General features: G+C 42.1%; 2 protein-coding genes across 3 annotated transcripts in view; both read right to left on the minus strand.

Annotated features, from left to right (window-relative positions):
• Positions 1-12263, minus strand: part of sli (slit guidance ligand) — a 56199-nt gene extending 43936 nt beyond the window's left edge. Inside the window, exon 1 of the mRNA XM_017085394.4 lies at positions 11738-12263. The gene's annotated coding sequence lies outside the window, so the exon portion shown is untranslated. The remainder of the gene's footprint in view (positions 1-11737) is intronic.
• Positions 12264-13001: 738 nt separating this feature from the next.
• On the minus strand, positions 13002-22756 carry bdg (sodium-dependent transporter bedraggled). Of its 2 annotated transcripts, none has more exons than XM_017085602.4 (8): positions 22563-22756; positions 16782-17655; positions 15480-16660; positions 15249-15413; positions 14900-15179; positions 14052-14836; positions 13744-13979; positions 13002-13682 (listed from the first exon to the last, which is right to left on the minus strand). In XM_017085602.4, the coding sequence occupies exons 2-8, from the start codon at positions 17584-17586 to the stop codon at positions 13154-13156; spliced, it is 3981 nt and encodes a 1326-aa protein (XP_016941091.3). In that variant the 5' UTR covers positions 17587-17655; positions 22563-22756; the 3' UTR covers positions 13002-13153. The 2 variants fall into 2 exon arrangements, with proteins under 2 accessions (XP_016941091.3, XP_016941090.3); XM_017085601.4 differs by having other exon boundaries at positions 15249-15416.
• Positions 22757-23127: the final 371 nt, after the last annotated feature.

The raw sequence follows: 23127 nt of genomic DNA on the forward strand, positions 1-23127 counted from the left end.
GTGAGGAAGGGATTGGAGGGGGTTTTTAGGAAGGAGAAGAGTGTAGTTCTGGCCATCTTGTGGTGACTGGCGGCTTGTAAGTAGCCTGCCTTTGTCTATGCCTCAATGTTGTTTAACGTTGTTATTGTCTGCCTCTGGAAAATGCGGGGAAAGTGAAGGAAAAGGGGGCGTAAACGGGGGGAAAAGGGGAGCAGTGGTGGTGGTGGGTGGTGCATTGTTGCTTCTCGGAAATGTTCGCCAAGGGAATTGTGTGTGCGTGTCTTCGTGTATAGAACAAAATTGGGGAATCGAGTCAAGTCCAAGAAAAGTTGCCCAAAATGAAAAAGGATGAATTCGCCCAGAGCAAACGAGGGGAAAACATAAAGCAGACAAAGCGGGGCTCAGAAATTGAGGGAAAGCAAAGAAAACGCTACAATAGAACAACAGTTTCCCAAGGAAATTTCCCTCGGATGTCTGGCCATTCAGAGGAAATCAGTCAGAAACATCGGTTTGCAATGAACGGAAATTAATTTCTGAGTTTTTTGCTTATACAAATATTTCTCAAACCATATTCGAATAATGATTCCACATCAACCCCCTTTAAATTGATTTTTTTTTACTAGCAAATGAGCCAACAAAATGGAGACCTATCTAAACTACATATATTTAGTGCTAACCTGGCTGTCAAATTTGTGATCGGATAAAGGTAATTGAACTTTCACCACACAAAGTAAATGGATTCTAACGCCATTCGTTATGAACTTGGGTCTACTTCAATTAACATATTTTACCATATTTCCATTTTCCCGTACCATTCGCAGTCGTAACCCTTCTACTCGGGGGGCAAGTGACCCACAAAAAACCTTTTCAAAGAATAACCAAAACAAAGGTGAACCAAAAAAATACTCAATGAGGAAAATCTTTGTAGGCCACAACGAAATTTTCAGACCCTTCGAAAATAGATTGAAAAACAAATCAAAGAAAATTGTCTTGCAGATCTGTCGACTCCTCGTTCATTTTTACAATAGCGTGAGAACTAAATATAACTCTACTTTAATCTCTCAAAAATGTCCAAATTTATAGGTATATGTATGTAAATGAGAATACCCTTAATAATTCCTTGAAAATGACTATATATATTTTTTAAGTTTTTTATAAATTATAATGAAAAGCTATTCAGCAAAAGAGTAAAAACTTCATAAGCCCGATATATGGATTTAAATTTTGTGTGGATTTACTTTCCAAACGATTTTCTAATACCCTTTTGGGTGTTCACCAACCTTTAGGAGCTTGTGGCACGTGTGTAATTATTCAGTCAACCAGCGGCTCCCTTTTTTCGAATGCGAGTCCTATCTACGCGTCCGAATCTTTCCCATGCAAGGTGCACTTTTCCCATTACTCAGCGCTTTCCCAGGAAAATGAGTAGGGCGGTGGGTGGTTAGATGAAAGCCCTAAACCCCGAACTCCAAACCCATTTCCAATCAAAGTCGTTGACTGGGATGATGACGATGATGACGAGTGCTCCGCCTTAATGTTTTAATTTTTGAGCCATTAACAGCTGCATATTTAGCAGTCTGGCATATGCCGCCGCACCGCAGGGGGAGGGGGGGTGGTGGTGCAGAGTGGTGGCAAGTACATCATTTCAACATTTGCCAACATGCATTAAACAGCAGCAACAAGAAGTGCGAGGAGTTGGGGCGACAACTCTCGGAAACAAAGCCATTAGATATATCGCGTCGAGCAACGCCCATTTTTTGCACATTTTCGGTTGCCTTCACCCACTCACACACGCAATCAAAGGATGCACACCCCCTTACACATACACTCACACATTTAGAGACTCCAGGACATTTGCAACCCCTAACCGAACAGAACTGAACATCTTACCCCCGAAAAGCGTATATCGCACATACACTTTTCTTTTTTTTTTTGGGCTTACTTTTAGTGCTCATTCCGTGCTTCCCTGTCCGTTGGCGCAGCAAAAATTAAAAGCATTAAAAATGCCCAGAGAAGGGAGTTCGGGTTATATAGATTGGATGAGATGGGCTGGGCTGGGCTGTTGCACAGAGGAGTTGGAGGTGGAGTTCCGCCGGCGGCTGAGGTGTTGCGATTGCAATAACCTTGCCCGGAAGAAAAGGCAGAGGGAGAAAAAAATTAAAACCCACAAAAAACACATCAGCCACGGTGGTACAGTGGAACCCAGGGGACTCGAGAGGTGGTTCAGGGTCTTAAGGATGTTAAATTCAACCGATAACTTATTTCTCGACAGCGGCGTGAATGGGTTAATAAAATAAATATGTATGTATGTTGTAAGGGGTAGGAAAAATTATCTAAAAGTGGATATATCAATAAATCCTTATAAAAGTTTATAAGATTATAACTGAATTTATATAATCATTTACTATATGTGATGGTTTCAAAAGAGGATTTTCAAAATAGATAGAATAATTTCCAACAACATAGCGAACTGAAATACAAAACTTCCCATAAGATATCTAAAATACTATAGTATTATTCTGACTGTGCCTATAGACAAAGTGTAATTTAACTACAGACCACGTGCATAGCAATTAAGGTTCCCTTACAACAACTGTCAGAAATAAGATACTGGATTTGTAAATATACTGGTATCCCGGCAATGTATACATATAATTAATTAAAGAAATAATAATAATTCCCGGAACCCTTTGGGCCTGGGCAATTCGATCTGCAATTATGCGATTCATCCCTCGGGCCCTGGGCTTTGGGCTTTGGCCCACTGTGCCATCAGGTTCACCACATAACGGTGGGTCGTGGGTCGTCCTTCGTCCTGCGTCTTTCGTCATCAGTCTCCTGCCCGTAACGACAACAAATCGTTGTGGATTTTTATGAGTTTCCTTCGCAGCCTTCCTGCGATTTCCCCTTCCCCCACACACGTCGTGTTTGCCTTGTGACAGGCAGCAAACAGATTGTTTTTATCCATGAACCTGAGGATGGGGTGGCTCATCCTCATCCGCATCCTCAACCTCATCCTCCTCCCAATGGTTCGGTGGTGGGTTGCAGTTGCAGTTTCCCCTTTGTGTATATTTTATTCCTGCGCCTAGTCAACTGGCTTTAATTTAATTTAAACGACAATTCATGGCACGCACTCGCTGAAAACTCTGAAAAGTGATCTGCGTGCGGGCTATGCGCCCTTAACCCGACGCCCATGGCCACGCCCACATTCCGGCAGCCGCCTAATGAGACACATTTAACGGATCCCCCGAGGACAGCCACAATTTTTCCAATTTCCCAACTATTATTGCAAGGCGAAGCGGAAACACATTTCATTCATTGCGCTCGCTTTGTACACATAGTATACCATAGTACCATAACCGTATATGAACGATATATTTACCCATGGGTCGAACCTATTTGCTTTTTGTACTTTTATTGCACCGGGATCGTGGAGAACCACCACCACCAAAAGCGGAGAAAGCCTGAGAAACGGATGGGGGTAGAGTTCAACTGTTGAGTTTTGAACGCTTGGTTGGGTCTGAGTTTTGCGAGCGGGTTTCGATTGAATGCATCTCAAGGGTTGAGGAAAGTATACTCCCTATAGGGAGTGAGAGTGGGGGAACCTTATCAGACGCTAAAGACCGTGTTGAAGATAAGCCCAAGCTTTTTCCGTTCTCTGTTTGCTCCACTAAAGCGCACGACGCACATAAATAAATTGATTTGGGGCTTCGATAAAGTTCATATATAATATATAGCCTGTAAGGCGCATGTAAAGCGTAGGGAGAGAACCGATTAATATTGCCCACGTTTCCGGTGTTTGTTTTTTGGGGGAGGAGGGAAAAAGGGGATGGGGTCTGACATTATTAAAGTTCTGAACACACAAAAGGGTGGAGGGAAATAATAGAGAGCTTGGGATACTTAATTTCTGATAACCAAAGTAAATGAATAGATATGACTTTGGGGATAAAGGTTGCATATATTCGTGTACGGAGCCATATAAATATGTGGGAATTCTATGAGCTTTGCAAACAATTTGCCTATCTAAAAGATCCTGCATTAGTTTGGTATCGGTTTTATCGGGAAAATATTGTGACATTGGTGGGAATTATTCATGGAAATTGATAACTAAACAGGACGCAATCAAATGGGGAAGGTAAATATTTATCTCCGATGACAAAATGATAGGAATAAACCGCCATTTATTCAATTATTAAATTCTTGTTGCCATCTAATTTAACCCGCAAATTGGTCCTGAATGGCAGGCTTAATTTTAAATCATTTTTAACTGAAACCAAATTGAAATCAATTCAAATACGATACAAAGGCATGCAAAGCAAATGAAAGACATAATTCGATATAAGCCACCGCTATAAGACCCGATTGAGGGCCATTAGCGGGCATCCCCGAACCCCAAGCCAAATCCCCCGAAAGTCTGTCTATTCAAAAGGAGGTTTTCCCTCATAATGAAAGAATTCTCAGAGTTTGAAGAACTTTCACTCGTTGCCAAGAAAGACTTGCCAACAAAGGAAATTCTGATGATGCTACCCCGCACAAGGAAATCAGACAAATTTATGTGAGCTTTCAATTTTATAATTGTGTAAATAAACAACTATTAGCGGCCCGAAAATGCGACATAATTGTCCAGTAATCCTAACTAATGAACCGACACAGAAGACGAACATGAAAAATGGAAACTGGAATGTAAATGCAGATGAGACCCCCGGTCCCAATCCCAAGATTTTGGACTAGACCACCAGGTGTCACCGTCTCACGGTGTCCCATTGTTGTTTTTTGGCCGCTGCTTCTGCTGACCAACTAGAAGAAAAAAACCAAATATACCGAAAATCAAATCAACAACAAATAAATAGAAACATTTTTGTGGCCCTTGCTGGAAAAACTAAACCAAAACCGAATCGAAAATGAAAATGCAAATGCAAACAAGCCCATAAAATTGAAAATATTTAATTAAAACGATGCGACACATTTTGGAAAATGAGGCGGAAGGTGAGGGGTCTGAGAAATGTTCAACTTTCCTGGCTTTCAACGTGGGCCGTGAGTCTAAACTATTCGAGTATGTTTGGTGTCTTTAACTGTTTGCGGCTCAAATATTTGGTTGCAACGAAAATTTAAAGAAAAAGAAGCTGTTTCGGGCCAAAAAGGCCGGGCGGGGAAGGAGGAAAACTACAACAGACAGCGCCTTTTATTGGTTTGTTTGTGAGTTTCTGTGTAGGCTTCAAACGATGAGATGGAGACAACGATGGCGACAATGTGACAACCACAACAATGACAGGCTGCTGGAAAGAGAGTAATGTTCGGGCAGCTTTCGGATCGAAATGGGAATACCCTGTGGGCAGGGAAAACCCAGAGGATATGTGATAGGCTTCAATATATAATAATTACATATCAATTTTCACTCATTTATATGCATAAAATATATTTTAAAAATTTGAAGGCAAACTTGTTTAAGCTTTGGTAACGACAAGTCATAATTTTGTAAATATTTGTTAGGCATTTAAAAAAGTAGTTTACATTTTAAGAAGAACTGGCCAACCTTGGGTATACTAAGCCAAGACATGTAAATATTAAAGTTAACACAACTTGAAGAGATACTTAAAATAGCCTAACTTGGTATTTATATAAAACCAACTTGAAGAGATACTTTACTTAACATGTTACCTAAAGATATATAAAGAAATATTCAGGGTATCAGTGCACAAGCCCAAGCAGTCAAATTTTTACTGTATTCCTTCACATCAGAGGAAATTCTTCTCACACATTTAATGGGCATACCCATTCCAGGTTATAGGGTATTTATGTATAATGAGGAGTCGGCGCAGATTTTATTGCAGCATCACGTCTACGTCAACGTTGTCTACCGGATGCCTGCAATATATCAAATGGGAGTCGACTCTCAAACTGGCCATTGCATCTGTCCCGCTCTGTTTCCCTATAGAGGGACCATAGAGAACGGCCCCGGCAACTCTCAGTGTTTTGTCTGGCTCACTTTTAATAATTCCGCCCCGAGGGAGCGACCGACCATCAACGGATGGTCACCTACACACAACGGCCATCGGAATGACAAACTATAACAATAGGAATATACTCCAGGCAATCCAATTGCAATGCCCGTCGTCTGAGTGTCCCTCGGATGAGGCCCCTGAACCCCTCTGTACCCTCTGAATCCGTCATTTGTGTGCACCGAGGCATAGAAATTCCAAGTCCGACTCCCCTCCACCATCGAGTTTCAGTTGTCCAAGACCAGCCGTTAATTATGGGAAGATTTCCCATTGTACAAATGAGTTGGAAGAACAACTTTTGTCAGGCCTAATGATGGGTAGTGGACTCGGAACTCGCGGGACTCCGGGGGAATGTCGCGTCTGGTTAGCTTCCAAAATTTATACAAGACTGCCTCCGGAAGAATGCAAATGGATGGGGGGATGGCAGGGGGAAAAAGAGAAACTAAATTGGTTTATTACATTCTTTCATTAGGGACGGAGGATGGCTGTCGTCCGAAATCAACGACAATCAAATAAAGTTTAAATACATATTTTTATTTCATTACACACTTGAAAGTCTAAGCCCCGAAACGAACCGTGTCTCGAGAGCTGGGTATTGCGATGATGGCGATGACGATGACGATGATGGTGATGATGAGGCAGCGAGTATCTGGCGGATGCGATGCCAAGAGTGCCAAGTGCTAACGATTTGGCAATGGCCGCAGACATTGTCCCTCGTCTGTGGATCTGTGGAGTGTCGTCTGTCTGCCGGTCCGAAGTGTCCCTAACCCAACGTGGCTAAATGTTTTTGCAGCTTTTTGATTCCTAGGGATGGTGGCGTGAGCGTGGGAAACGCGGCACTCCCACTACATACATATATGGCCTAATCCACCCTCATAAATCATAACTTAGCCCAGTTTATGGGTGCCCAATAAACTTGTCACATATTCCACTAAGCGCGGGGATTTTGTTGAACAAATTTAATATGCAAATAGTTTGACATATTTTATATTTGCTTTTAATTTCGAAGCATACCTACATACCTACAACAACAGAAAATTCCTAATAAAAAACTTTATATATCACCCCCTGCTCTGATTTTTCAACCATTCCCTTGGCTTTATCTATGTCAGGCGATTAATTGTTGTTATAAATAAGCATTAACTGGTGTGGCACAACACAAATAAATTTCAATTTGTTGGCAAACGTGTTTCGGAGTGGGGGAAGCCCAAAAAAGAGAGGAGAAAGGGAATCCTAAGGATGACCAAGTCACGTGCGCATCTCTAGGAGTTGGCCGCGAATTGTGACCGCTTACAGGTTTCGATGCCTTTTCCTTTATTTATATACCCTAGCAGAGGGTAATACACATTCGAGGGATAGTAAAACTATAAATATTAAAATCATATTAAGACGAGCTTAGAAATGTTACAATCAGAGGCAAGAATGTAACAGTTATAACTTTCTTAATATAATAGTATCTATATAGACCTATAAAAAGTGGTAAAAATTTGGGGTATAATGAAAAACATGTGAAAACGATATTAGATAAAATTCTAAAACTGAAAAGCAAAATTCGGAAATAGTTCCAGACAGCGTTATTAAAGAGATTATGTTAAAAATGTCACAAAATACTACGTATGAATAAGAAACAAGAGTATAGGACCTTCGACTTCAGGAAACCTCTTTCTTATTTTACTTTTTGGCTCGGATTTTTGTTGCCTGACTTTGGCTGACCAAAGGCATCAGACTCTGGCTAAAAATCCAGCTTCAGCCTCAGCTTCAGCTCGAGACTCTCGGGGAACGTCGAACGATTGGCATGCCAAGTAGTGGATCCAGGGGAGGGGTGATTCGGGGCTACTAGCCTCTGACATCGACCGACACTCCACGCTGAATTGCGAATGGAGCGTTGGCTACATTGTAACTTGTTGTAGCTCCAACAAATACAACCTCGTACACTGTTAGTATAAATTCTCGCCTTTCATTTTGGCGAGTAGTCACGATTTATGCGAAATCATTATAGGCAAGTATTTCTTTTTCATTTTACGACGTTTTATCTGCAGGAAGAAGACACTACAATATATATATATATATATACACGTTTATATATATTGAGTGTACACTATAATTGCAGTCGAGTCAATTAAATACATAGATTGCAGCATGTCGATAAGACATTAACCTTCCCTCGCTGATCGCTCTTTCTCTTTGGGACGGTCTGGACCCCTCTTTTTAACTCAATCTTATTAGTTGTGACTTGAGCTTTTTGTTTTCGGTTTTCCTTGGTTATTTTTTTAGCCTTTTACAAAATGGCAGGTCATTTCACTTAGCCAATGGAGAGGGTGGAGGCAAAAAGAGATAGCTGTTGGCCAGTGGAGGTCTTCTTTTTTCCTTCGTTTTTTTGGCTTTTTGGTGAGTGAATTTATGAAGACACGAAATGACTTTGATGTTTTTGCTGCTGCTGCAACTATGCGAAGATGTTTTCCCCTTAAACCACCCCCGACCATGACTGGCAAAGAACATTTTCAGCATTTTTGTAATTGACAAAATGGTTTGTGCTCGGCTGTTTGGGTTCCCTACTGCTGCTAATCAAATCTGCTGAGGCATTTGTATAATTTGAATGTCTGACCAACTGCAATTCCAATTAAAGTCGCTTAACTGTGGGAATTCTTGTATCTGTATCTGGCATCTTAAACTGCCCCAATTAATTGGCTGCGTAGTTGAAATTCCCTGCGATAAAAGCGATTAATTGGTGCGCTTCCTGCTGACCTGACCAACTTTTGTGGACACAACACCTGCCGTCTTCCCAAAGACTTTCACTACGCACGGCTAACCCTAATTCCCCCGAAAATCTACGAAAATCTACGAAAAACCCCAAAAAGACACATCGAAGACGAGAGAAACACAAACAAAACACTTGGCACCCAGCTGAGGGGGGGGCGTGGCAGGGGGCGCAACCATCGGAGTGTGTAATCAACACTTTTATGTGATCCCCAATCCAATTCACAACTAATTACCAAAGCATCGATGGAATAGGAATAGGATTTCGAATTGGAATTGGTATTGTAGCATTGGCATTTGGATTTCGATTGGGCATGGGGAAATGGAAATGAAATTGGGTGGCTCTCGCAATTAACACTGGCATTAAAGTCAGCCCCAAAGATTCCGATTCCAATTATTTATTACACTTTTTGGTGCCTTTTATGCTGCTGCTGCTTCTGCCTTCCTGTGCAGTTTGTTTAAACAAAATCAATCTAAATCGATTGCACTACATTCGGGAAATAGAGACGTAAATCAACGGAGGAGGTGGGGAGGGCCTGACCAGGGAATAAGCAGAACCAGCACCAGAGATTAAAGGGCCCTTGGCGGGGCGATAACAAAGTGGTTTGTCCACTGGAAATTAAAGCAAGCCGAGCGAAGTGAAGGTGCCGCGGGCAATGCCACCAAAAGAGGCAAATACGTGTACTGTAAGTACTATGGAATTTAAAGGGTACCGAAGAGTATACATGGTACCCTAAATATGTTTTTGTATGTTTGATGTAATGAAAAAACCACTAACACTTGGCAGTTAAAAAATAATTCATAGGTAAAACTTTTTATGACCTTTATTTGGTAAATGAAATTTGGAAACGGGTGGAATATATTTAAGTACCTTCCCAAAACCTCTATAGGTTTTATAGGGAGTGGTATGAAAAGTTAAACATGGTAAAGGAAAGGTCATAGAGTTAGGCCTCTAGTACAGGATAAAAATATACATAAATAACCTTCGCTAGTATGATATCGAGAAAGTACAGCAAAAGGGAGGAATACCTTTACGTCACATCCTAAACTTTTTGTACAAACATGTATAACGGAAATAAGTTTTTAATTTATTCGTCCTCGAAAAGGCCATATTTACATTATACCCATTAGCAACAAAAAATAAACAAAGACCAAATATCGATGAAAAAGCTTTTTATTGGAGCAAATAACAAAGGCTACTGAAACTTTTACCAGAAAGTTAAGCAGTATCTCTGAATAAGGTAATACTTCAACCTCACTTCTGGCATTCCTTATGATAATGTCATTTTGTATTTACCCCCGCCCACACTTTACAGAGGATATCGGTTAGTCGGGGCCCCCGATCCCTCGCTCCCTTCTTAAGTGTTTATTTACACTTGTCTTATGTCTTATTTCTTGTTTGGAGTCTTCGGCGCGTTTTCTTCTTTCTTTTTTATTTTTAAGTAAGCGATTAGTGGCGGGAGACAATGAAAATTTGTCACTTGACAAGGCAAAAACAAAACGATTTCCATTTGCCCGACGACAAATGAGACATAAGGCAGGCATAAGTGGATCCCAATTCGGCCCCTTAAATGCCAATGTATTGGAAGTAACAGCCAAATCAACAAAACAATCGTCTTGAGAGGACGGATGGTACGGTATGGCATGGGATCTTGTGGGATGGGGGGCCCGCACACACACTCGATGATTGTTATTAGTACATTTGCTGTGGAGTATATCTAATTTGCCATTGATGTGTGCATTAAGTTTGTACTGGGCGGCATAGGAATTGTCGTAAAACATTAGTGTCCCCCGAGATTAGAGCGAATGGAGAAGATAGAGAGAGGATAGGGCGAGATGGAAGTGCGGCGACGGCGGAAAAAGGCTGGCTCATCGCCCTTTTATTTGACATTGGGCAATATTTATTGCGAACTCATTTCAATGCAGGCAGAAACTAGCATGGAAAGCTGACTGCTAAGGATATACAGTGGAACTAGCATGGAAGTGACCGATTGCCATAAAAATATATTCTTTTTGATGCGAACATGGATGTTTTTTTAAAGAGGTTGCCGAGGCTATCAATAGATGTAGAGGCTAATAGATATTCTATTATTATATTATTATAAAAATTACAATATCAACTTAAAGGATGGCACAAAACCATAATAGGCTTTCAGTCATGGTTATTGAATGAGATTAAATGATTTATCGCATTTTAAAAAAATCGTATATACAATTATTACAATTATTTTTTTTTTTTAAACAATGAGTTAAAAAATTCCCTTAAATTTTTCTTAAAAGGTTTTTCGAATTTTAAAAAATCTTTCAATTATTACTATACTTTTTTTAAAAACAATGAGTTAAAAAATTCCCTTTTGAATTCTTAATAAAATTAAAAACTAAATAGATCAAGTTAGAAAGTATGATGAAATTAAACCAACTGTTAAAACATTTTTATGACATAGAAGAGAAACAAAAGTTACGGTGATTATTACGGTGATTCCCTGGTTAGTTCCTGTAGTTGGGTGAAGTCTGGCTCATGACAGTTTCCTTTAGTCAGTTTCGCCTGTAGAAGGATAGAGCAGGCGACAAGCTACGCAATTCGTACAAAGCGGAATGGCAAAATACGCCATCAAAATAAATAAAAACAGGAGAGAATAACGGAACTGAGCGAAGGCGAAAACAAATTCGGTAGCACAGCATTCGGGGCTTTGGTTGAAGGGGCGACAGAGATGGAAACATATAGAGAGAGACAGCAGGGGGAGGGTTATACCGTTACGTCCTTACGTCCCACCCAAAATGTAATGAAATCCTTTGTGTGCGTGTACGCTTACGTGGCGGTGCGCCTGTGTGCGTGCGTATTGTTTGTCAACTTTGGCGAGGCGGGACATAAAAATGCTAATACAAAACACTAGAGCAAATTGCGGCAAAATAAGTTGTGAGTGTGCGAGTTCGAGTGTGAGTGTGCGAACTTAACACCAACACAAACTAACTTTGCTCGCAGGATAATCGCAAGGAGCGACACTTACCGTTTTAATCAGGCGAACACACCGCTAATCCAAATTCGTAATTCACCCACACAGAGACAGAAAGAACAAAAACACTGACACAAAGACACTAATTTTCGGCACTTTGCAGACGGAAAAACCTGGTGCCGCAATTTAAATTCGACTTTTGCGCTTTTTGTGCTGCGATTTGTGGTGATTCGATTCGTTTCGTTGCGATTCGCGCAGACAAACGAAATTCAGGAATTTCAAGTGGAAATCTCGTTTGAGCACTTTTCGACCTGCGACTTACGAAGGCGGCGCGGCAGAAAACTTTGGCCTTAGCTTGGCTTTAAAATTACTTTAAAACTGCTCTTGTAAGAGTGGGTTTTTTTTGACGCGCGGGTCTTAATTGTAATTGAACAAGTCTTTAATTTTTCTTAAATTTTTCCAATTGCCAATTCTTGACTATGCGGACTCTTCACTCTTGATTTTCTGTTGACGCTTAACGCGACGCGTTTGAAATGAATGCGTGCGTCCGCTCACTTCCGTTGCTCTTCGAAATTTATTTTTTTCTGTTTTGATGGAATGGCAGTGTTACCAGGTTACATAAATTATGATTCCCTCCACCATACATAAATTTCCTAAAAAATCCCGGCTTACCCCTAAATTTAAACGACTCTCCTCCGGCTTAAAATTTATATTTATTTGAAATTTAGCTTAACTTTTTATAAACCAAATTCTAAATAATTAGTTTCCTTATTTTTGGAATATATTTTCATTACTTTTACAAGTTTGGCACTCGACAAAAAATAGATTTATTTTATAAATCAACCACGAGCTATTTATATTGTTTTTATTTTTATCATTACTCATTAATTTGTGAGAATGCAAGGACTAAAAAAAAAAAATTTTAAGTTTTTCTGTCTCAAACTGTAGTAATATCTTATCCGAGACACGCACCATTTAACTAGTTCCTCTGAGCAGAGTTGCCAGACAGTCATAACTCTCATTACAGAACGTGCCAATTTGAAAATGCCGCGGATCAACTTTTTTTGCAATCCTACCTCCTGGACTTCCTCTTTTTTTAATTTTTGACCAGTCACGTTTGTTAATCCGATTAGGGCTTACTACGTTTTTCTTTAAATAGACGGCCCTCCACTACAGGGCACGTAGACCTCCCATTGTTCGAGTAATTTTAAGGGCAACTGCGTAGACAGGCGCGATCCCTAAGCCTAAAATATGGAACATAAGAAGGGTGGGTCGATCGACGGACCATACCGGTTATAGGGATCAAAAGATTTCACACTTGGGAATACCAACTAATTGTTTTCGTTATTATTCGCATAACTACAAAGTAATATTCGTATTTTAGATAACTAGCGCTAATCAAGTCTAAGAAAGCAAGCGGATATGTGGATCGCATAAGAGTTACGCTATGTACGGTACGATATTAGTCAGTTAAATCACAGATGTATTGTTTTGCGCGCACTCCTCCGCCTGCCCAGCCTCCAGGTCGAGCTCCAGCTCCACGCCGGGCGTCCTATCCGGTGGCTCGGCGTTCAGCACGAGGTTCTCTATGGATCGGAATGAGGCATCCTCCAAATGGGTGGACATGGCGGCGGTTGGGGGGCGAGGCAGGGTGCTGGCAGTGGCCGAATGCCCGCCTCCCTGCGACTGGCGGTGTCGCACAGAGGAGCGCAGTATGGTCACTACATCCTCCGCCGTATAGGGTCGCCTTTCCAGGGTGGAGGCCGCCGAGCGATGAAGCTTTCTGCCCAGCGATTGCGAGCGTTGGGCATAGCCAGCGGGTCGCTGGCCAATCTCAATGGATTCGGGACTGCTGCTAGATGCCGGTGAAGGATCTGCATTGGAGCTACTGCCAGCTGGATTGGTCAGTATGGTCAGGTAGTCAGGCGGTGCTGCAGGCGAAGCGGACTCCGCGTCGAGGGTGAGCACGGGTCGAGTGCGACTGGAGTCTCCCAGAACCCTGTGGGTTGCATAATTGATTAATGGCTTGTTTGGCCACGCTCAGAGGCTTGCTTTCTTACCTGCGCACGCTGCGACGGATGCTCTGGCGCAGGAGCTTGGCCAGACGCGCTCCAGTGGCCGTGGTGTAGGACGGAGGTGGCGTGTACTTTGGCGGAGCATCGTTCTGGGCATCGTGCTGGGTGCCCTCCGCCGTCTGCCCCGAAGCATTGCGACGTCCTTGGGCTGCGCTTTGTCGTGCAGAGGGACGACGAGGCTCCTCCCCCTCCTCCGGCGGTCGATACAGCAGCTGAATGCGCTATTGGAATGGAATACGGAAACAAATCAATAAGTTATCAAGTAAGGTAAACCGAAAGGTAAAGTAACTCACCTCCAAGATATCCGGTGGACCATGGGCCAGGTACCGGTAGATCTGAATAATAGCAGTCACGGGAATGACCAATAGCACTCCAATCTGAATAAGGCTGCCCATCTTCCTGGACCAATATGTGAAGTACGACTTTCCACGCCAATAGTAAAACTGATTCGATAGAGAAGCCTTGTAGTCAACAACCGACAACGTGATCAGACCAATGGGCAGCAAAACGTTCCAAGACAAAGCCAAGAAGGCAGACATTGAGCCACACAGTCGTAGATCATTCACCAGGTCATCTCCGTTGTAGGGACGACCTCGTATCATAAACACGCCAAAGATCTGAGCCGTCCAGATGATCGGAATAAACCAGGAGCCGCCCAGTAGGAAATCCACATAGTACAGGATCGAGATGCCCATCTCGGTGGCGAAGGGGATGCTCAGAAGCAGCCCAGTGACGCAGCTCAGCAGAACCGAGCTCGTAGAATTGCCCAAGGCACTTGAGATGGGTTTCCACATCACGCACAGCTGCGCAAGACCAAAGCCCGCAAACGTTGTAAAAGCCACTGCAGCCCACACCCACGAAATACTATCGCTGGCCAGCGAGAGCACTGCCGGAAAGATTTCCGAGATGAAGCGCAGCGCCTGGAAGCCACTCTCTACGTGGATCATAGTGCGGTTCCTTCTGTAAGTCTCTCCAATGAAGGAGGAGTAGTGCGGAATCAGCGAGCGCGGATAGGAAAGCAGATAGGGATTGGTGTTTGATTGCAGCGAGTAAATGGACGTATAGCAATCAGGGTTTTCTGAAACGAAAGAGTTATAAAATAAGTTTCAAATTTTAAGCTTTATAGGATGATAAAACTCACCAAAAGATCCTGGCACATAAACGTAGCCATGCTCCCACAGAATCTGTGCACAACACAGAGCTAGCAAGGCCATTAAACCCAATCCGATCAGGGTAATCAGAACCAGGAGAATAGCATCCCTCCTCAGAGCCGCCTTGTTGGCATTGTTGTGGCTTCTGCTGGTGATGGCAATCACAGAGGCTCCTAGCAGGCCCCAAGTGAGAAAGGTCTCCTGGGTAGCCGCCGTCCAACTATTAGAATTCACCAGAAAATCATCGAAATCGCTAGCAGCAAAGATATTCTATAAAATGTAGGGTATACGGATTATTTTAAGGTTTTCAAGACTGAAGATGTCTCGCAGCAGACTCACCTGTATCCTGCTAGGATCCACAACGTAGACAAACTTGGCCGTCACCACCGCAAGAGCCACTAACGGCAGCGTGTAGATTATGTAAGCCAGCTTGCCCAAGGACTTCAGGCCCTTGCAGAGGATGAGAAACACGGCCGCCCAAATGAGGGCCAAGTAGAAGGCCAGCTGCTGAAGGAAGTGGCAGTGAGTCAGTTAGATGTGAAGCGGGGTAGAGGGGAGGGATGAACTTACCCGATCGTTGACGTGAAAACGTATTCCGCCGGCATCCGGGTGGTTGGCCAAATGTAGTCGCTGTAGCACCACCACGTTGAAGTATTCGGCTACCGTCTGCGTGAGATTGCCAGTGGCATTCGATGCATCATATCGATAGGGGAATGCCACCTCCTGCCAGCGATATCCACTGCGAGATGCTGTCGGGAACACATCCCTTAGGTAGACTAAAATCCAGGCCAGCGAGACCGTGGAATACAAGGCTAGAAAGCATTGCTCCATTACCAAGGCTATGCCCACTCCTGCGCAAATCGGACTGATCTTCCACATGGAGACTGGACCGGCTCGAATTTTGGCACCCAGGCACATTTGCAACCAAAGAAGTGGGATACCAAAAATCACCGAGAGCAAAAGAAACTGCAGCAGAAAGTTGCCACCAAAGTTAATGGTGAGCACGGCAAATCGGCACATATTGAAAACTCCCAAAGTGCATCCAATCAGCGCCAGAGTGCGGCTGCCGCCATGTGGCCACTGACTGTTGAAGCCGCACTTCTCTCGCAAAAGCAATTGGAGTTGGTGCAGCGGTTCCAGGGGCGTGGTGCTACTGGCACTGCACATTGTTGTGGTCTGCACCGGGTCCGGCTCCTGTTCGGCAGAGCTGCTGCCGCTGCTGCTGCTGTCCGAGGGCAGGGAAACTGGGCTAGGCATTCGAGAGGAGCGCGCCGAGCTCAACTCCGAGCATGTGGACATTATGGGGTGTGTGGGCGTCTCCTGTAGCTGTGGTTCTCGCATCTGCACACGCGTGGGAGCACTCTGTGGCCGACTCTGGGCCAGAATCAAGGAACGAACAGGCGTGGGAGGTCCTTCCAAGCGGCGACCATATTGCCTGGGTCGCGGTTCCTCGCTCGAAGCCCTTACGTTCGTCTGCAGCAGGTTGTCGAAGATGTGTGCCTCTGTGAGCATCTGAGAGCCACCTGAAGTTGCTGCTGAAACTTGGCAATCGCTTTGGGAAAAACAGCGACGCATCTCAGCCTCGCGTCTGGGGGGCAGCTCTACCAACAAGGTCGGTATATCATCCTCCTCCCTTTCCCTCTCAGCTGTAGCTTTGGTGTCATCCTGCTCCATGGCGCGACGCATGGACTGACGCCTCCAAACGTCCATTACGGGTTCCGTTGATGTCTCTAGTGATGCAGTAGAAGATGCTAGAAAAGAGAGATGCTTAAGATATCTTCATAACTTCTTAGCTAACCGAAGAGTAAGTTGTAACCAAGATCTATCAGTTTTCAACCTGCTCTCAGCTTAGCAACTAAAGAGAGTTCCAACCTGTTTGGCTTGTGGGCCTTAGTGAGCAGCTAAACGTCTTCCTCATTTGATGCTCCCTCTCAAAATCTCCCTGGCCAGGCTCCTGTTCTTCGCACTTCTTTTTATTTGATTTCTTTTTCCTGCTCAAGGGAAGAGTTCTAGTTCTGGGCTCCCTTTTTAAGCTGGAGTGGCCGCCCATGATGATCAGCGAATCTTCGCGGCACAAGGCATTGTCCATCTCCTCCAGATAGTTGTCCAGATCCATGAGATAGTCCTCCACCTTGTCATCGTCGCTGCCAGAATTCATGGACGAGCTTGAGCAGGTGCCATTCAACTGAGAGACATCGTGCACATCCAAAATGGCATCCAATTCGCTGAGCACACATAAGGCTTCATCTGTTTCAGCAGCTTGTTTGATGGGCGTGCTCAGTGGCGCCTGTTGCATCTCCTGGCTGCCACAAAAGGCACTTCGTTCGTCACCCAGGCCATCTCCTAATCTGAAGCTAATGGGTTGCAGCTGGAGGGGTTGTTTAGCCTGCTGGTGAAAGGCTTGGGGCGTCTGTTGAATCTCGATGAGGTCATCGTCGCTCAACTCGTCGTCGTAATAGGCGCAGGCCTGTCGGATCGATTCGCTGGAAAGGCTGTTCGAGAGTCCAAACTGCTCCTGCTCCAATTGTTGCTGTCCGCGACGAACTTTGCCACCTGTTCCCGTGCCCAATCCCGCTCCGGAGGATGCTGCTCCCGATCCCGAGGGCGGCAGACTGGCGTAGGCGTTCGAATTGCGCTTGAAGTCCCGGCCTGCTGCTTGCTGCTCCTTACTGCTCATCTTGGTGCATTGCCGGCTGCCACAGCTGATTGGTCCTGCCGGCAATGTTGAAAAGCTCTAAAATCGTTCCTGCAAAAGGGGTAGCAAAAAGTGTTGGTTAATATCACACCATTTCAAATGGGCACAACCGATTATAATAGATTTAAAAAACAAACTTCTTAACCAAAAAGGTTTCCAGAAAGAGAAAATTAGGTATAATAGCGTAAAAGTGGCCATTAACTCATTTTCTCTTTGTTAAGATGATTTTATAGTAAGATGGATCTTTAGAAACGCTAACAAGAAATAACTAATTCATTTGCATTAAGAACTAAGTAACAAACTTTGAAGGCGAGTAGAGAATTCCAACCCAACCAGTTGATAGTAGAACCACGATAGAATAATTATGGAGCACACTATGCAGTATAATATTTTCATTTTAGCTTTATGAGTCTGCAAATCGATAGAGTAAGTCCAACAAGAATTTATGGTGATTCATTTAGAGAGTCATGTTGATTTAATTAGGACAAACATATATGCATACATATTTAAAAAGTTAGATCACATAGTTTGAAGACTTAAAAAGCTTTACCCAATAATTCGACTTGCAGAACATTTCAAAAGAGAAAGTTGTTCAATAACAAGCAAAGATCCTGGTGAAATCCTTGACTCATTCGGAAATTTCTTTATAGTGACTAATTTGGTAATGACTAATCATTTATTTTGTTAAGCTAAGCTGACTAAGATTTATTTCTCACTTTACTTAATTTTTGTATGCTAGCAATAGCCTGGGCTTTTAATTTCTGGCTATAAAAGCCAACTAACTAACTTGTACCAAATTAAACGAGTTATTTCGTCGTAAGCATACAACTTAATAACCAAAGCGAAAAGCAATAATTAGCGAACAAGAATTCCATTATAAATGTGCTAAAACGGGCTTGAGATAATGAACAGATGAATCTGCAACATTAAGCTCAAATAAGTCTAAATCAAATCATTTTTATGAGTAATCCAACCTTCTCGTGGCGCATAAAGTCGTACAGCATTTAATTACTTGTACAAGCGATAAGAGCTGCTCCAATTTAAAATACAGATTACGTCAAATCAAATCTAGTTGATTTTTTCGGGGAATTTTAAATACAGATTACGTCAAATCAAATCTATTTGATTTTTTTGGGGAATCCAAGCTTGCTGTGGAGAGTCTCTATTAAACACAATAGCTATTTTTGGGAATCCAATCTTCTTATACAGATTGTAGCGTTCCCCTCGTGCAATTGCAAGCCCCAGATAAACGTCTCTCTAACCCACAATCAAATCAGAACCACCGATTGGGACAGGTCAGTGGGGAGATCACTTTGCATTATATGCAAAAATGCAATCAAATGCAAACAAGCGCGTGCTCTTGCATTTTTACGGATGTTTGCACGTGAGTGAATCGCGACCGCCAATAAAAAAATATAAAAAACCAACAGCAGCTGCTGTCAAATGGCCGAGAAAAAATATGAAAAAATTTTAATAATAAATAAAAGTGAGCAAAGCGAAAAAAAAAAGTAGAAAAGAGCAGAGCGCATGTTCATTCAACTGATCAGGTGAATGTACTTCCGTTAATAAGTTTTTTAAAGCACGATATAAACAATCACTCGGAAAGGGAGTGCTGGAGTCTAGGCTTATAAGGGGAGATCGTTGGCACGTTACCTCGATTCAAGTCAAAATTGTTTTATTGCCGCGATTTCTGTTTGTTTTCGTATACCCTTGCTAAGGCGTTTTTTCGTTAATGAACTTTAAATCAGTTCCATTAAGCCATTATATAAGGATCTATCAAATTGTTTTAAGTGCTCATAAGGATAATAATGATTTTCTGTTCTATCAAAAACAGACCAATTAATAATATTTTTGAATGTAAAGCTTTACTTTAAATCAGTGTCATTAAGTCATTCTGTAAAGATCTATCAAGTTGTTTTAATTGCTCATAAGGATAATAATTTTCTGTTCTATCAAAAACAGACCAATTAATAATTAAAGTAAAGTCTTACTTTAAATCAGTTCCATTAAGCCATTCTACAAATATCTATCAAGTTGTTTTAAGTGCTCATAAGGATAATAATAATTTTCTGTTATATCAAAAACAGACTAATTAATGACTAATTGAATGTAAAGTCTTACTTTAAATCGGTACCATTAAGCTATTCTATAAATTTCTATCAAGTTGTTTTAATTGCTCATAAGGGAAATAATAATTTTCTGTTTTATCAAAAAAGACCAATTAATAGTGTAGTTGCTATAGGAACCACTGAAACTAAGCTTGTTTATACCACAGCTGTCATAGAAACACCACAACTTTGGTTATTTTAAAGACAAGTGCATAGAACATAGGGTTATGAACGAGTTATACTATTATATAAAGTTTTAATGACTGCAAAGGGTGTAGAAACTTCGCCCTGGCAAACTTCCCTTATCACTTTTTGGCCTACGATCTTACTGAATCACAGAGTCTGGTTTTATTTTATTTTGCATATGCTTAGCCGTGACCTTCGCCGCCGCCATAAAATCTCCGAAACTCACAAACCTGTCTTGCACTTCTTTGCTTTATGGTAAAATACTGTGGTATATGGTATATAGTAGTAATAGAATGGGCAGCATCCACACTTAATTGGTGGCCCAGAGGTCAAATTATTTAGCGAAGCAGCGCCATTGATAGCAAATTCACATATGTGTGTGCAAATATATGTACATATGACCGACCACGTACCGTTAAATTTCGCTGGCGCTCTCGTTTTCTCGCATTTCTCGCATTTTCGCACCGCACAAAAGTAAACAAAACAATTAGAGCCGCCGCATCAAGTGCAACTCACAACTCCCAATGGAATGCTGGCAACTCTGGCCACCTGACCTTCGCCAAAAGTTGTATCTTAGCTACACACGTATGTTGTATTTGTATGCTACTGAAATGGCAACACCCAGGTGCACTAAACTAATCACCAAACATTGCTGGCCAACTTGTTTTCCTTTTCTATCCGTACAGAGTGTGCAATTACAATGAAATTGACATTCACCAAACAAATAAAACTCGTTAATGCTGCCACGCACACACACTCACACAAATTGGCTCCATTGTGCGTGAGTCTTAAGTGTGCATGTGTGTTTTAGTAAGCGACTAGGGTTGCAACTTATGCTGATCGCGAGATGCGAGGCTTTCGACGGTTCAATCGCAGATCCGGCAGGTGGTCCATCCCTGGCACAGTGGGTGCCGGTTAAAAGAACTGCTGAAGTTCAACTTCAAATATTGGAAAACTTTAAATTTAACTACCAACCGTTAAAACAGTTAAAAGTGTTTAAAAAATATATCAGCATTATTAGATTTATGTACCTAATTTGATCTTTATGATTTACTTCGTTATGATTTATTACTTATAAACTATCTCGTTAACAAGTTATATTTTTTTAAATAAAGTTGGAAATGCCTCTAACATAAAAGGATTACAAAATGTAATCTTAAGTCGATTTACGCTTATTATAGTTTCAAAGTTTAATATTTTTAACTTAAATAGGGATAGTAAATCAAAACATGTAATCAATAAAAAGGTTAAATCTTATGTTAGTAATCATCAATTGTGATTATAGGTGATATTTAAAGAAAAATGTTTAAATTTTTACAAAATTTAATCTTAAGTCGATTTACGCTTATTATAGTTTCAAAGTTTAATCATTCTTTGGTTATGTTTATAAATTAAGCGTCTTTTAATATTTTTAAGCTTAATAGGAATAGTAATTCAAAACATGTAATCAATGAAAAGGTTAAATCTTATGTTAGTTATCATCAATAGTGATTTTAGGTGGTATTTAAAGCAAAATTTCTAAATTTTTTTATGATCAGACATCCAGATTGCCATTACACCAGCAAAATACCAATAAACTGACAGTTGCTTTCGGATTCTCACTTTCTTTCTCTGATTCAACCCTCAGTTTCTCTTAGCCTGTACTCACTGTATCTGGGCTATCTACAAGAGTAGCTGCCTCTTGTAAAACATCAAACGTAGAGATCGGCACGTTTTTATGCGAGTTTTCCACAGATAGCTGCAGATAGTGGTGAAGTAGGGGCTCGGTACTTTTTCCCCCCTCTTTATGAGTCTTATGAGTAATGCAGGCAACAAACTGCAACTGCGCCTTCAATTGAGTTCAATATTTAAGGGAAGCACTGGGTCAATTGCAAAACAAACGATATACAGCCATACGGATATAGAAATTCTGAGCACATCGCAGTTGAGATAGCGGGAATTTGTTATTTGTTTATTTTTGCATTCTCCTCTGGCAGGCGGAAGAAAGAAAGAGAAAGAGAACGGTAAATAGCCCGCCCTGCTTTTGTTTTTTTTCTTCTGCGCTGTTGAAATTGTGTGTATTTGCAAAACATTGCCAGCACACACACACATATAAACACAGTTTATCCAGAGTTTATAATGAATAACTGTTTAAAAAAAAAAAAAACGCTGATTGGGCTTTTGCGGTTCGCTGGGGAATACCTTAATGGGCGGATTGGTCATTCGCGGGGAAGGGGGCGGGGCAGCTCACAGCTGTTTTCAGCGACTGACCCGAAAAGAAAATGCGATAAAAGCAAGCGCGTATGCGCAGCACGCTCGAAAAACCGAAAATTCGGTGTGTACTTGTGGGTAGAAGTGAGATTGAGATTTCCAGATACGTGTCGCGCTCTCTTCCTCCCCTCTCTCACTCACTCACGCTATCCCCCTTCCAGCGTTTGAGCGTGTGTGTGCGTGCGTCGCTTTGTTTCTCACCGTACGAAAATGTGTTTTTTAAAAAAGATTCCAAAATGGAAAGGTAACGGACTGGAAGGGGGTTGGGGCGGCAAACGGTCACTGCTTGCCACACCACACTCCGCTGCTGCACTCTCCGTCCCGCTCGCTCTCGCCCACACTCCGTGAAATGCAGCAGCAGCAGCAGCACACACACACACACCAGCACTTTTCTATTGCATGCAGAATACTCACACACGAGCGCGGATTTGGTAATTGGTAGTTTCGATATTCCCGTAACTTCGGATTTTCTAATCTTTCACTGACTTTTGGGGCCTGCTTGGCGGTGAAGCTTGTGCGTTTTTAGCGACCTGAGCTTCATTTGGGGCCCGCTTTCGAGCAGCGCACACGACTTGACGCGGAGAGAACACGATTGCTTGGATGTAGATTAGAGGTGGAGAAACAACGAAACGATGTTTTCAAAGCATCAGTTCAAATCGGATGGAAACATCGCTCGCGCTCAGTTTTTTCAGTATTTTTTTGGTTGAACGTAAACAACGTAAGCAAACGTAAGCAACTGCAAGTGTCAGTAAAAAAGCGAGATAGAAGAATAGAGGTGGAGGCATGGTGAAGCATCGGTAACAACGATGTTGTTGCTATCTCTTACACTTACGGTTGCTTACGTTCAAACACAAAAATACTGAAAAAACAATTTCCTGAGAAAAGAGTAACCATCTCGTATTCGCCGGAAATGCATTGTTGTTCGAAAACATCGATGTTTCTCCACCTTTACTTAGTTCTTTGATCAGTGCAATTTGAC

This window comes from Drosophila suzukii, chromosome 2R (genome assembly GCF_043229965.1).
Source record: "Drosophila suzukii chromosome 2R, CBGP_Dsuzu_IsoJpt1.0, whole genome shotgun sequence".
NCBI lineage: Eukaryota > Metazoa > Arthropoda > Insecta > Diptera > Drosophilidae > Drosophila > Drosophila suzukii.